Source organism: Vicugna pacos, chromosome 7 (assembly GCF_048564905.1).
Source record: "Vicugna pacos chromosome 7, VicPac4, whole genome shotgun sequence".
Classification (NCBI taxonomy): Eukaryota; Metazoa; Chordata; class Mammalia; order Artiodactyla; family Camelidae; genus Vicugna; species Vicugna pacos.
In genome coordinates, this window is record NC_132993.1 from 7247721 (window position 1) to 7263060 (window position 15340).

The following is a 15340-nucleotide window of genomic DNA, read 5'->3' on the forward strand; positions in this document are numbered from 1 at the left end:
GCTCAGGGTATTATCTATAACCCTTGAGGAGGAGCTAAAAGTCCTTGACTTTGTTTTATGACTAAACTATTATTATTTTGTCTTGCTTAACTGTTCTCTTTGTTTCTGCATTTTTTCACTTTTTTGATTAAACTTGCTCTTTGGAACTTGAGGAAGGCCTAGAAGGCTAAAGTGTGTTGTGTGTTTTTTAACACACACAGGGGTGGAGGGGATCTGTCCCCGGGAAGGCCCCCTGCAGGGCTCTGCTCATTCATTATACATGTTTGCATTGATTCAAAATCACTCTTCATCCTCTAAATCTTTTTATCTTTCTTTAGGATTCAAGCAGTCACTTCAACATCCACATGGGTGACTCATTTGTCCCCCAAATACTCTTAGACACTTTCCTCCACTTGCAATTACTTTCTCCTACACACAGAATATTTCATCACCAGAAACCTCATCTGTTATCTGTTGATTTCCTACGATCTCACTCCTGAGATGCCTTTTCCCAGTTTACATCATCCCCTAAGTGATATTATCATTTTTCATATATTCATATGCTAACAATTAACACATTTATATCTCTAACCCAAACATCCTTTGGGGGTTTATCCAACTGCAAAACTTCCATCTTAATTGAGATGGTATATAGTACTTCATATTTAAATAGGTCAAAACTGAATTCTTGAAATTCCTCCAAAGCTGTTCTTCCTATAATTTTCCACATCTCTCAAATGGCACTATAATTCACCCCGTCATTTAATCTACATATTTGGGAGTTATTCCTGATAACTATATTTAACCTTCTTTATCCCATCCATCACCAATCCTGTCAATACTACCACCAAAATACACCTCCTCTTCATCACTTAAACCATCACTTCCCTGGTCCAAGGAAGCATCCCCTTCAGAACTGGTCCCAGTGCCTTTACTCTGTCACTCACGGTACTCCAAGTGGTCGTTTTAATCAAGACCCACTCATTCTCCTGCTTAAAACCTTCCCATGGTTCCCAGCTGCTACACTGAAAAATGACTGAAAATAAAATAAAGTCCAGATGTTTTCCCCGCACTACCGCCCTTCCTGCCTGGTCTGCTCTGGCCTCTGCCCATCTTTCCACTTCAGTTTGGGTCCCTTCTTTAGGCTCCATATACTTCAGTCACTTGGGGTTTCAGTTTCTTGGAAGGACATGGTCTCTTTCATGCCTTGGGGTGTAAATTTACAGGCTCATTTCCCTTCCTCCCCTTTTTAAGTGCCTTGTCCCCTTTCATACGCTAGATTTGGGCTAAAGTGTTGCTTCGTAGGGAGGTCTTTTAAAAAATCGTCTATCCAAAATAAGTCACTCCTCACAATTCCATTATTTTTCTCTATAGAAAAATCATTTATTTTAGTTTGCCTTTTTAGTGCCAGTTTTTATTACTAATTATGAACACCATGAAGGCATTTACTGTATCCATTCACTCCCACCAGGCACAGTTCCTGGCACATAGTAAATTAAAGAAAAAAAAGTGAAAAAGAATCCTAGAGGTTTGCTTCAATACTCTATTCTTTGTGTAAAAATAAAGACTATGAAGAAATTACCATTTTGGGGGGTTTCGTGTGTATTACTTTTTAAATTAATTTTTTCTTTGAGATAATGTAGATTGTATATGCAGTTTAAGAAATAATACAGAGAGAATCCATGTGCCCTTTACTTCACTTCCACCAATGGCTCCACCTTGGAAAACTACAGTACTGTATCATAACCAGGATGTTGACGTGGGTACAGTTAAGACACTGAATATTTCCATCACCAAAGGAATTCCTCATATTTCCCTTTAAACAGCCACACTCACTTCACTCCCACCCCACCCTTCCTTAACCCCTGGTGACCATTAATCTGTCTACCGTTTTCACCAAATTTGGCATTTCCAGAATGCTACATAAATGAAATCATACGGAATCTAATCTTTTGAAATTGGATTTTTTTCTCCCCACTCAGCTGCACTCTCTGGGGATTTATCCACACTTTCGCATTGCATCCATGAGTTTGTTCCTTTTCCTGCTAAGCAGTATTCCATGGCATCAATGAACCCAGTTTGTCTAACCACTCACCTGTGGAAGGACAATGGGTTTCCAGTTTGGGGCTCTTATCAGCAAGGCTGCTCGGATCATTTGCATGCTGGTTTCTGGGTGAACACAAGTCTTAACTTCTCTGGGATAAATGCCCAGGAGTAAAACTGCAATGTCATATGGTAGTTGCATGTTTAGCTTTTGAAGAAATTACCAGTGTTTCCCAGAGTGGCTATCCCTTCCATTCTGTTGTCGATGCCATCCACTGAGCTTTTTATTCTGGTATATTTTTCCACTATAAAATTTCCAATTGCTTAATATGTTTTTCTTTGCTGAGGCTTTTTATATTTTTATTTGTTTCATGCATATTCAAAATTGCTCCTTGTAGCATTTTTATTACGGCTGCTTCAAAATAATTGTCAGGTAACTCTAACACCTCTGCTGTCTCAGTGTTGGCTTCTATTCATCATTTTCTTTCTTTTTACGTGAGAGCTTCCTATTTCTTGCTATGATGAGTGATTTTTGCTTGAAACCTAGACATTTTCGTATTATGTAACGACACTCTGGAAATTACGAAAACATGTTTTAATTGGCTTTTTCTTGAGCAGAGGAAAGGATGGTGCTGTCTCATTACCACTAGGTACAGGCAGAAGTCTAGGCTCCCCATGTGGCTTTCCTTGACACCCAAGGGGAGAGACTGGGCTGGGCTAGGGTGGGAGCACTGGGCACCCACATAGTCTACACTGACAGCGCCATGGGAGCAGCCTCAACACCACTGGGCAGTGGTGACAGTCCTGAATTGCCTTGGCTTCCTCTGGGGGGGCACCTTCTAATTGCCAGGTGGGGGTGGATGTCCAGGCTCCCAATGTGGTCTGCACCGTTACTGTCTGGGGAGGGGGTCACTGGATGGTGGGATTGAAAGTCTTGGCTCTCTGCCTGGGATTCGCTGACGCCTCCACAGAGGCGCTGCTGAAGCACGTCATCACAGCTTCTCAAGCCTAGAGGTCCGGACTCCGCACCTGCCTTCACTGGCGCGGGTGAAAACAGGACATTGTTTCTCCTGTGGTATTTGGCTGCAGTAGAGTGTTTACTGTCTACAGCGTCCCTGTCTCATCAGGCTGCCCTGTTCCCGGTCTTTGGCTGAGGAGAGCAGGCCTTGTCTGTCTGCACACACTGGCATTTCCGGGTTGCCAGCTCTCCAGATCTGCGTCTAGGATGTATGAGGCAAGAAAAAATAAACAGGGAACTCAACACAGTGTTTCTCCCTGGACCCTAAGGTCGCTAGCTGGCCTGCCTTCTGTTTTCTGCCTTTTAGAACGTTATGTTTGTTTTTACTTACAGTATCTAGAGTTCTTAGTTATACTTAGTTGAAGAAATACGGGGAAATATGTCTACTCCACTTTTAGAATGCGAGGTCTCCAAGTTGACACATTTCCGGGTGGCACCCCTTGTAACGCGAGAAGAGCAGACAGTAACATGTGAATTCACTTACTCAGGCTACCGTGACAAAGGACCACAAACTAGCTGGCTTAAAGCAACAGGGAGTATCTCCATCATGGTTCTGGAGGCTGAAAGCCCCAGATCAGGACTGCTTCCTTCTGAGGGCTCTGAGGGACACTCTGTTCCATGCTTGCCTCTGAGCTTCCAGAGTACGGCCAGCAATCCTGGGTTCCTTGGTTTTTGGCAGCATAACTCCGATTTCTGCCTCTCTCTTCACATGGCAGGCTCCGCTATGTGAGTGTCTGTGTCCAGACTTCCCTCTCCTTCAAGGATGGCGGCCACCTTAGACTAAGGACTTTACTTCAGTGAGATCTCATCTCACATTATCTAGTGACGTCTGCAATGATCCGATTTCCAAATAAAGTCACATTCTTGAGTTTCTGGGTGGCAGGATTTCAACATTGTTTTACCGGGGACACAATTCAACCCATAACGCCAGGAATGACAGAATCAAGATTTTAAAATACTACGTCAAATGACAGAGTGTTTAGTTTTGAGATATCTATAGATAGTAAAATGTAAGCTATCTTGAGAAGTTTACAATTGAATTGGGGGAGATAAGGGATGCTCTGGGTTGAATATGACCCCCCAAAATTCATGTCTACCTGGAACCTCAGAATGTGATCTTGTTTGAAAACAGGGCCTTCACAGGTATAATTAGTTAAGGTGAGGTCGTACTGGATGAGAATGGGCTCTAAATCCAATGACCGGTGTCCTTACAAGAAGTCCCCGTGAAGACAGAGGAGACACACAAGGAGCCACGATAGACAATGAAGGAGTCAGAGACTGGATCAGTGCATCAACAGTCCAGGGAACATTAGATTGTCAACAACCACCACTCTTCCCCAGAGCCTAGAGGGGGAGACTGGCCCTGACAGCACCTTGATTTCAGACGTCTGGCCTCCAGAACAGTGAGAGAATACAGTTCTCCTGTTCTAAGTCACCCTGTTTATGGTGCTTAGGTATGCTAGCCCTGAGAAACCCATACAAGGCACTTAGACAAATAACTGAAATGCAAGGGAGATATGCTATGTGACACACAAGTGGGAAGGCCCCACAACTCCATGAGGGGATAAGAGGGAAGGGTTTGATGGATGTTAGAGTTTGAAATGGTTGGTTGGTGGTGAAGGTATAGTGAAGATGAGGAAGAGCTCATGGAGGAGTTTAGGATTCAAGAAAACTCTTGAGAGAGAGTATTTGATAGACAGGTTCAGGGTACTGTACATAGGGAGGATGGCATGAAATTTAGTGTAAAACAAGGCAAACTGAATTTGGAATGATGGGGACTCTACTCTGGAGCATGGGGTGGCTAGAAGAAAGCAGGGTGGGAAAAGGGCAGTGCTAGTAAGTTTGTATTAAGTGTGAAAGGAGCCGAATGCTAAGTTGAGGCCCTTTCCCATCCTTCAGCAGCTGGTGTAGAGCGGGGTGGTCCCATGATCACAGCGGTCTGTTCAAAGCATTTATCCAGCAGCCTGCTGACAGGGGCAGCAGGAAAATAAAGGAGTTGAAGGGACTGTGGGAGGAGGTCACGGAGAGGACGTGACTGCCAGTTACCCCTGGAGCTGACCCCTGGCCGTCAGAGACTCCTCACCCCTCCCCTGTCTTTGGAATGTATGTCCCACCTACTATTCCCATACAAGCAGCCAATTTAAGGGTGAGGCCTTGAGAGAAGAAGGTGTTGAGAGCACCTGGACTGAACACATGACTGAACCCTGCTAAGTCCTCTGTGTAAACTTTCAAGGTTCTGGGGGGTTGAGGGGCGGGTGCAGAGACCGCCTTACCCGTGGGCGCCCAGACAAGCCTTGTCAGTGAGTTCCCTTGCCTGTTGATACTGCCACCTACCATCTGGGGTGTCTGCCTCTTTCTCCAGCCTCCCTGTGCCCTCTGCCGAGGGGGCCAGTTTCAGAGCTCACCTGGGGAACGTCCAAGTTTGCAAACCAACGGGGACCAGTTGGGACATCGCTAAAGTTAACAGTTGGCTTTAATTGTTGTATATAAATTAGGAGAAACCAAAATCAAAATCTTATAGATGAAATCAAGTTCTCCTGGGTCACGCTTTAGTTCAAGAACGATGAAAACGCAGGTGAAGAAGAAAGAGTCTGAGCGCGCCTGCAAGCCCAGCAGTCAGGGGACGCTTAGGTGGAGCTCGCTGGGGCGTGCGCTCTTCCTCCGGGGCACACTTAGGGCCCCGACGCGGGAGGACGTCCGCGGGGGCAACAGCTCCCGCGTTACCGTCTCCTCGACACCCCCTCCACACCACACTCGTGCCCTCACCATCCTCCCTTCGCTCAGCGCTGGCTTCCTGCTACCACGGAGAGCCTGTCTGCAGCACTGCTTAGGGCTTAGTTCTAGATGCACAATCCTGTTTCCTCTTCACATCTGCTGAATCAGTCTCCAGGGATGGAGGCAGTACGTTTGTATGGGAAAGAAAAGAAAAGAAAAGAAAAGAAAAGAAAGGAGAAGAAAAGAAAAGAAAAGAAAGGAGAAGAGAAGAGAAGAGGAAGGGAAGGGAAGAAAAGAAGGAAGGAAGGAAGGAAGGAAGGAAGGAAGGAAGGAAGGAAGGAAGGAAGGAAGGAAGGAAGAAAAGGAAGGAAGGAAGGAAGGAAGGAAGGAAGGAAGGAAGGAAAGAAAGAAAGAAAGAAAGAAAGAAAGAAAGAAAGAAAGAAAGAAAGGAAGGAAGGAAGGAAGGAAGGAAGGAAGGAAGGAAGGAAGGAAGGAAGAAAGAAAGAAAGAAAGAAAGAAAGAAAGAAAGAAAGAAAGAAAGAAAGAAAGAAGGAAAGAGAAACAAAACTCCAGAAATGTTTTGAAGCATAGCTGGTCTGAAGAACCACTGGCCTCAAACATCTGAATTTGAATTTTGCCTGAAAAATGTAAGCAAGGAACTTAACTCTCTAATTCTTTGAAGAAATAATAACACCTCACTCCTGAGAGCCTTTCCTGAAAGCTTACTGTGTGTCAGGAAATATGCTAAGAACCATACTTAGATTATCTTACTTCATTCCTACAATAATGCTGTGAGGGAGATATCACTGTTAATCCATTTTACAGAAAAAACATACCGAGGCTTATATAGTTCAATAAAGTTAACACGGTGCCCAAGATTATGCATCTGGTGATGAATGGAGTCAGAATACAGACCCAGGGTGTCTGAGTGGAGAAGTTACTGTGGTACCCAACACATGGTAAATGGTCCATGCTGCACTCATCAACCGGGCATCATATAATCGTTATCCTCAACATCATATGCCTCAGGAGTTCACATCAAATGCTGATCCTCTCCTGGAACCAGGAAATCGTGCTCGCCGCCCAGGCTTCCCCAGGGTTTTGGAGGGTAAGACATTACCACGTGTCTGATGGATAATCAGCTCCTATCTTAGGGATCTGTGCACCCTACGCACCACTGCGGGAATTTACAAGAACCCCAATCTTATTTCATGGCTCTGAAATTTAACATGGAAGTGAAGGGAAACTAGGCTCTCTTCCCTAGATAAATCTCATAAAAGCAGCAGCCAAGTTTTGCTGGTGCCAGAAAGGAATTTCGGTGTCCAGAACGGCTCCTTCTATAACTGGTCTGGAGTGGCCCCCAGGTCTCCTCTCACACGGCAGTGTGGACAGTCGCGGGGCGGGGGCCGCTAGCCCTCCTCAGCCTGGTTCTTGCAGAGGCTGCTTCATGGTCTGGATCTTTCTGGGGACTTCAGCCTTGCAATTTCCCGTTCTAGTTTTTCCACTGCATACTGATTTTTTTTTTCAATGCTAATTATTAACTATTCAAATCAGAAGGCAGGTTTTTTAAAAAAACCCAGTGTCAGACGGTCTTACGGCTTTAGAAATTCATTTCACCGTTTAGCCTACCAGATCCAGCCACGTTTAGCGTCTTGCCTGTTGCGGTAAGAACACGGCGCGGAAGAAACAAACTTCGGTGGTGCTGCTTACCCGCAGCACACAGAAAAGCAACCTTCAGGAAACATACAGATGCCGGAGTTACCTGTCATGTTGCAGTAAACTTTCAGAGGCCCCAGAGGTCCGCTGCCATCGGGATCTATCCAGTAGTAGTTGGACGTCTGGCCGAGGTGTTTGTACGCTTCACAGGAAGGCTCGTAGATGGCTGGAAGGAAAGAGCCTGCGTGAGCACGGCACCCAAAACAAAAGCGGCTCCCCAGGTAAGCGCCCAGTAACAGACCGGAGGCGGGCGGACCACCGCGCGGGAGGAGCACAGCCTCCTGACAGAGGGTGCCGCTCTCTCCTCTACGTTTAAACTCATCATTCAATGCTTAGTCTACAAGCACTGCTTCTGGTGTAACAGACAGAGATAGTGGGTTCCCGCTGTGGCTTTATGGTTGGGGAAGTGCCTAAACAATCAATACATCATTAAATACATGTCATGTTTGTTCCACTGGGCCTCGTGATCATTGAAAAATATTTAATCCACACTTACTTACAGATATCATCTCCTTACAGCAAGGGATTTTATTCCGAAAATTTATTATGAATATTATCTGCACTACTGGGCTACTAAGAGATCAGAGAAAATCTCTCTCATTCTCTCAAACACACACACACACATACAGACACTTTTTTGCATATAGTATAAATTTTCCACAAATAGCATGTGGTTTCTGATTTTCCTTTATTTCAGGAGAAAAGGAAGAAATGTCTCTGCTTCACTTTGTTACAGGTGCTTTAATTACATCGAATGTCGTTTTGTAGAAAGCTGACGTTTCTGTAATTAAATTGTAGGTCCTTGTCCATTGTTTCCCTTTTTGTTCCCATGCCCCTGACTCATTTTCTTTTCTCACAGAGACTGCACCTGTTTTCAGAAGTGCAAAATGCACATTTACGTATCTTCTTTGTAGCTGGAACTTGTAAAACACTACTGTGAAACTTTTTTTTTAACAGCTTTACACTGACATTTATGATGAATTTGACAGATCTCTTTACAAAACTAAGGACTATTTCTGGTAAAAAAAATCTATCTGTCTGATAAGGGGAGACTTTTGGCAAAGCGCACTTGAACTCAGACTCCTAGCACCTACTTCGCTAAGTTACTCAGAAGGCGGTCTGATTCCAGGACCTCCCTTTTCTGCTTTTCTCTACCATATGCTCTGTGCCTCCCTTTGGTTCTCCATGCATTCCTCTGTCCAAGGGGGCTAGACCTTAAATTCTATGTCATTTCAACAAACAGAACACACTAAACTAAAATAATTCTAAAGTGCTTTGATTTACTTAAGGCTTCCTTCCTTCCTTCCGAGTTACCGAGCACACAGTGATGTGTGAAGCAGCGGAGGAGGCAATACCAACAGCTGTGAACCACACAGATCAGGGACCTCTGGCACATGGACTGCTCGCTCAGGACTTGGGCACTGCTCAGGCATGAAGTGCTGTTGGAAGAGGCTGTGGCTAGAAAGTTAAGCAGAGCCCACATACCTTTTGTCCAGTGTAATGACTTATCTCTCAGTTGTCTTATTGGGATAATAAACTATGGTGACTAATTTTGAATGCCATACCAAGTAAAGTAAGTAATGCAATAAAAGATTGTGAAGAAGTATTTTTAAACTTTAAGCAGAAAGATGCCATAATTGAGGTAGGTTTTGGAAAGAAAGTTCCTTGTAGCAAAACCATAGATTTCAGGGAAGGGACTCAGAAGGGAACAGCATTTATGCGGCACCTGCCATGGCCTGGTGAAGGAATGACCAGCACTATGTAAGATTACAAGGAAGGATAAAGCAATATGAGACAGGACTGATTCACATGCTTTTAAGAATCATCAGGACAGGGAGCCCAGGTGGGTGAAGTAGTCAGGAAAAAAAAGAGTAAAGAATGACTTACACTCACAATCTCCAGGAAAAAAAAAAAAACTGCCTTATTAATTTTTGACAATCCTTCTCCAGATTATTGCAACTTTTGTGAAAAGCTCAATCATCCAGAACTGCAGGTTCCAATTCCTAGGTTTCCAATTAGTCTCTTTGGCCAATCTGCCATTAAAAAACCTTCACCTTTCTTTTCCAATATCTAATAATCATTCTCTTTCCCTCTTGCCAACACCCCAGTCATTTTCCTTATCATCTGGTATGGTTTACAACAATCACACTATTAATTGATTGTTCTACCCAAATATGCCTTCATTTCCCACCAAATTATGCTTTTTTAATCCAAAGATAGTCTAGTCATAAAACATTGCTTTCACTGCGTTAAAAACTGTGCAGTGGTTCTTCAGCGCCTATGATAGCACATGCCAGACCATCACGCATGCACGCAGACCCTCCACAGCCTGGCAGGTCTCCTTTGGTCTTTGCAACTTCCCAGTGTAGACCTTGCTCTCTGCTCAGGTGAACTGGACACAGAAACTTGCTTAACTCACGCTCACCCATCCTGGGGTTGCCTTTATCCGTGGTGTTCTACAGGTCTCTTAATTTACAGAACGTCTCAGTCAGAGGTAAATTTTAAGGCAGAGGTGGTAACAAACAGGGCTCTCAGTCAAAAGATTTGGGTTTAAATTCTGACTCCACAAAGTCCTGTTTATATAACAGATACCCAGTCTCATTCAGCTTTGTCTGGAGAATAAGTATTGTACGTACAGTAATTAATTAGATGGACTGTTCATTGTAATATAACTTCTTAGTTAGGTCCCACTGACACTCCCCCTTTCTTAGGGAGCCCTTCCCTAATCAACACGTCCTGCCTGCGGTACAGTCCAGGGCACACACTGCTCATCTCACGCACTGTAATGCTTGCTTACTGTCACTTTAGGATTTGATTGACTGTTGTTAAATTCCATATATGAACGCTGTATTTCCTAACAAGATTGTTAATTATCTTGCGGGAAGAGTCTGGAAAACGTATCCTGCCTTTCTACTCTGTATTCATCTAACATGCTAGATGTTTAAGGAAAGCTGTAGGTGAGACTTGAAATGCACCTCCCCTTCGTCCTGCTCTGATTCTGATGGGTTGGCTCATATGCATATGAGAGTGTGACTGGATGATGAGAAGTGGAGGTAACTACTGCATTTCTAAGCACACAGGGATTTCAGAGGGCCTGAGACCTTATCCCAAGTAACTGCCTAAGAGAAGATGTTGAAAGCATGCGGAGGAGGGACATTTGGGCAAGCAAGAAGCTATTTCTTTTGCTTCAAGGGTGACAATTACTCTGCCCAGCACACAGCAGGTTTACTAGCTGCTTTTCCCTCATCAGCACACGTGGAAAACCAGAGCTTCAGTCTGAACTTTATCATGGGTGAAAATCACCTGCAGAGCTTGTTAAGACGGGGGTCCCTGGGCTTCACCCCAGAGACTGACCCAGTGGAGAACCTGCTGTTCTAACAAGCTCCCGAGTGACGCTGCTGCTGCGGGTCCCAACTGCACTGGGAAGCGCAGCTCTAATCCCCCCCAAAATGCTTAATTCACGAAGGGTGGACTAATTCTTTATTTATATTTTAATATAAATAGGAAAACTGGGTCACTGAAAGGCAATATAGTACAATTTTAAATTAAATAAGGCTACGATGACCCCTCACTTTACTCAAAACAATAAAAATGGAATGGGATACAAAAGTCTAAATAAAAATACATGTCAAAAGAAATATATTTGGATGAATGCACAGAAAAGATATTTGGAAAGAAATATACCCAAACAGTAACAGAATAAAAGTAATCTTACTGTGAGTAGTAAGATTACCAATGATTTAGAACTCCGTACCGTTCTGTTTCCCACATTACTTTATAATGTGCATATGGTACGCTGTCATTAAAAACGCGCTTGCAGAACACGTATCTGGAGTATCGGCGTAATGGCCCTGAGGTAAAATGGCAGGGACAGCTGTGATATAGTAGAACTGCATGAGTTTTATAACTGAATCAGGAATTAAAGAGATTGTTGTTCAATCTCCTTTCTGTCATTCGCTACCTGGAAACTCTCCTTAGCTTTTAATTTCCCTAACTGTAAAATGAAGGCAATAATACCTCCTACACCAAGTTACTGTGAAGATGAATGAAATCACACACTTTGTAAACTGAAAGGCACTGAGCGTATGGGAATCTTAATGCACAGAAGGCGCTAACCACAGTATTCAGCCTGCAGGCCTCGGCCAGTGAACTCTGCGCCCAGTGGAGCCCTAGCTGGTTGCACAGTTTTTGCATGTCAAGCCCGGGGAGATGACAAGGCAAAGGCACAAGGGCTGTGGCCACCGAAGAAAGAGAAGGACCTGAGCCATCGTCAATAATCAAGCTTTTCTAGTAGACTGTTGGAGAACAGAAAGGTAACTGGGCTGATGGCAAAATAAATAGACGGATCAAGTCCATTGATTTATTGGAAAAGTAATTTCTGTTGCACCTCCTAATCCCAAATAAGAGGTCTCATATTATTCTCCATGTTCAGAAATGTTACTATTGAACACATCAGACTGAATTTCATTGCATGTAAAAATCCAGAAAGTGACAAATTCTAAGTATCTTATTCATTTTCATTCAATATTCATATTCAACACTGAATAAACAAATTGTCTGTGTGACATCATATTAAGTTCGATGGAAAATGACAAAGTACTATTGTACTAGTTTCATATAGCTGCTGTAACAAATAACCAAATGCTTAGTGGATTGAAAAAACACACATTTATCATTTCTGGAGGTCAGAAGTTTGAAGTGGGTTTCACTGAACTAAATTCAAAGTGTGTGTAGGCATGTATTCTTTCTGAAACCTCTAAGGGAGAATCCACTTGTTGCCTTTCCCAGCTTCCAGAATCCACCGGCCTTCCTTGGCTCACTGTCCTATTTCCTCATCTTCTAAGCCAGCTGTGGCTGGCGGAGTCTTTCTCGTACCTCACTCTGATTCTCTGTTTGCCTTGTCACCTTTCTCTATTTTAAGGAGCTCTGATTACACTAGGCCCAGCCAGACAATCTGGGATAGTGTCTTCACTTAATCATAAAGTCTCTTTGCCGCATAAAGTAGCATCTGCACAGGCTCCATGGCTTAGGATATGGACACAACTACTACCTACACAAAACTACCACAGCTATACACAAACGCCATGACTGCTATGTGAAGAGCAAATTTTATTAAGCACCTAATGTACTCCCAGTGTTGTTGATTAAAGAAAGATGCCAACCCATTGGCGGAGAGGAAAGCAAAGGTTTTAAGAGCAAAGATGTGAAACAGGCCTAATGTGCTGGGAAATAAAGCATCATTTAAGGGACGTTTAGGGTAAGGACAGAGTATAAAGAGGGAGCAACTACTTCCAAGGAGAAAGACAAGTCTCACTAGCATGAATTCTTGCAGAAAATGGGAACAGAAAATGGAGAGGGGAAATGGTAATGCATTTAGTGAGCAGATTTTGGTGACTTTTAAAATATATTGGGTGGTGGTATTTGTAGAAGTCAAATTATTAGAAAAGGAACTAGTTGGTGGAATGTGATGGGGGGGTGACCACACTATTGTAGGAGTTTGAACTATGAAAGGAAAAAATAGAATAAAACTGATACAGATTGCCAAATTCAAGTGAGAGAATTTTTGTTAGGATATATGTGAGTTTTATGCCTCTTTCTTTTAAATGGGGTAATTTCTGATTATGAAAAGAATTTATACACTTTGGATTAATTTTGAAAAAGTAGCAAACAATAAAAAAATAGAATCTCCTGTCTCCCGAGCTCCAGAAGTAAATTTGGGGGGGCGGCAGCTCGTTCTCTTTGGGAATGCCAGGCCCCTCCCTCCTACCTTTGTGTAGACCCCCTTCAAGGGCACAGGAAATGAATGTGAGCAGTCAGAACCCAGGATGTGCAGCGGCCATGCTGTGCCTGTGGCTGCCAGAGGCTTGCTACCCCCTTTCCCTCTCTGCCACCAGGAAGTGAGCTCTAAATTCTGACGGTCGGCTTTAGAGTCTTAAGATTGTAAAAACCACAACTCTGCCTGTTAATGCATCTTCACAAGCACTGGTTAGACTGATTGAAAAAAGAAGGAGGAGGAGGAGGGGGAGGAGGAGGAGGGGGGAGAAGAAGAAAATATTTTCTTATTTGGCAAAAAAATTTTTTCTTATTTGGCAAAAATTTTTATTATTATTTTATTCATATTTTTGGTTGGAAAATTTATGTTCACATATACATTGGAGAGTTTTTAAAAATCTTTAGTGGGGTGGACAGTTATGCTTTTTGCTCATTTATTATCAGCATTTTTCTACTGACTTAAATTGGCTAAGATATAAATCAGGACTAAAATCTGTGCTCTGTCATGTTTGCCTTCCCTTGTTTTGCCTTATCGCCTTGAATATGTATGTTTTAATGTGTAATACTTTATGTGATCAAATCTATTAAGAGTTCCCCTTTAAGGAATTTTCACAGCTCTTGAGTGTATAATAGTATCTTCCATTTAGGGCAATAAAGGCCTTGACTGTCGTGCTGAGGACTTTGTGTTTACCCTGTAACCACAGGATAAAGTGCTTAAAATAAGGTAGTAGAATGGCAGATTGTGTGTTTAAGAAATATCTCCCGGTAGCTGTGTGGACAACAGGTCAGAAAAGTTCGTATCAACCCGGAGACGACTGTAAGGGGACATGGAAGATAGAGCTGAGGCACAGATACATATGCAATTACAACATTAAGGTCCCTGGGAACAGAGAGCTTGCTTCTGTGTCATGGCTTCAATTTTCACATAACACTAATCATTCAAGAAGGACACGGCTGTGGGTTGAAATGTGTTCCCCCCAACAGATGTCGAAGTTCTAACCCTCAGGACCTGTGGTTGTGCTCTTATTTAGAAATAAGGTATCCAAAGGTGATAAAGGTAAGATGAGATGAGCTCATTAGGGTGGCCCCATCCATCTGGACTGGTATCCTTATGAAAAGAAGGAAATGTGGACACAGAGACAGATCCCTGCAAAGGGAAGACAATATAAAGACACAAGGGGGAAGCCAACCGCAAACTAAGGGATGCCCACGCCTACCGGAAGCTAGGAGAGAAGCACAGAACAGGTTGCCCCTCACAGTCCTTAGAAGGACCGACCCTGCAGATACCTTGATTTTGGATTTCTAGCCTCAAAACTATAAGGCAATAAATTTCTCTTAAGTCATCTTGTTTGTTGCTTTGTTACCATGTCTCTAGGAAGCTAATACAGACATACAGCTGTCAGCGGACGGGGCCAACCTCTCCTCAACTCTCTTGTAAGTGATGTGGAGGAGGACGCTCCACTACGTTCTCATAATTTAATTTTAAGAAAGAATGTCTTCCTGATACGACAGTTGCTTTGGCGCACGCTGTGCAAGGTGCTGCGCTGGGTGCTCTGAACAGCACAAAGAAGCAGCCGTCCGGGGCCCTGCGGCGCTGATGCACCGAGGGAGGCTCTCCTGGCCCCTTTCTCCGTCTTGTGCTTTGAGAGAGGCAATTAAGCATGTGATGTACATCCTTCCTGTTACTACCCTCTAAAGCACACAGATCACTAGAAGTGGTCAAGGATGAAATGTGTTAGAAAATTAGCCGCAAGTCAGCCATGCACACGTACACAAAGGTTACCTGTGTAGGATCACACATCGTCTTTTCCTGACTGCACAGCAAAGGAAAAGTTCACTTCTAATGATTTGATATAAAATTGGAAAGAAACGTAAAATAACTTTATGATTCATTTACTAATAAATGCTGTAACACGACATCCTGAGTATCAATAGTTTATGAATATCCTTACATTCCTGCTCTCTCACATTGGAAGTAACCCAGCACCTACCACAGACCTGCTATAGGAACCAGGTGACAAGATGTGGAAAAGGGAGACTGGCTTACTGGACACTCTACCCTTGAATTAATAAAAAAGTCTTTTAATGGAAAACCTG

General features: G+C 43.4%; 1 protein-coding gene across 6 annotated transcripts in view; it reads right to left on the minus strand.

Moving 5' to 3' along the window:
- Positions 1–15340, minus strand: part of CNTNAP2 (contactin associated protein 2) — a 1225886-nt gene that overhangs the window by 652472 nt on the left and 558074 nt on the right. For all 6 annotated transcript variants that reach the window (XR_012074163.1, XM_031674555.2, XM_072964285.1 and 3 more), the window contains one exon: positions 7518–7637. Coding sequence is in view for 5 of the 6 variants with exons in the window: in XM_031674555.2 (XP_031530415.2) it covers positions 7518–7637 (120 nt within the window). In the remaining variant the exon portion in view is untranslated. The remainder of the gene's footprint in view (positions 1–7517; positions 7638–15340) is intronic.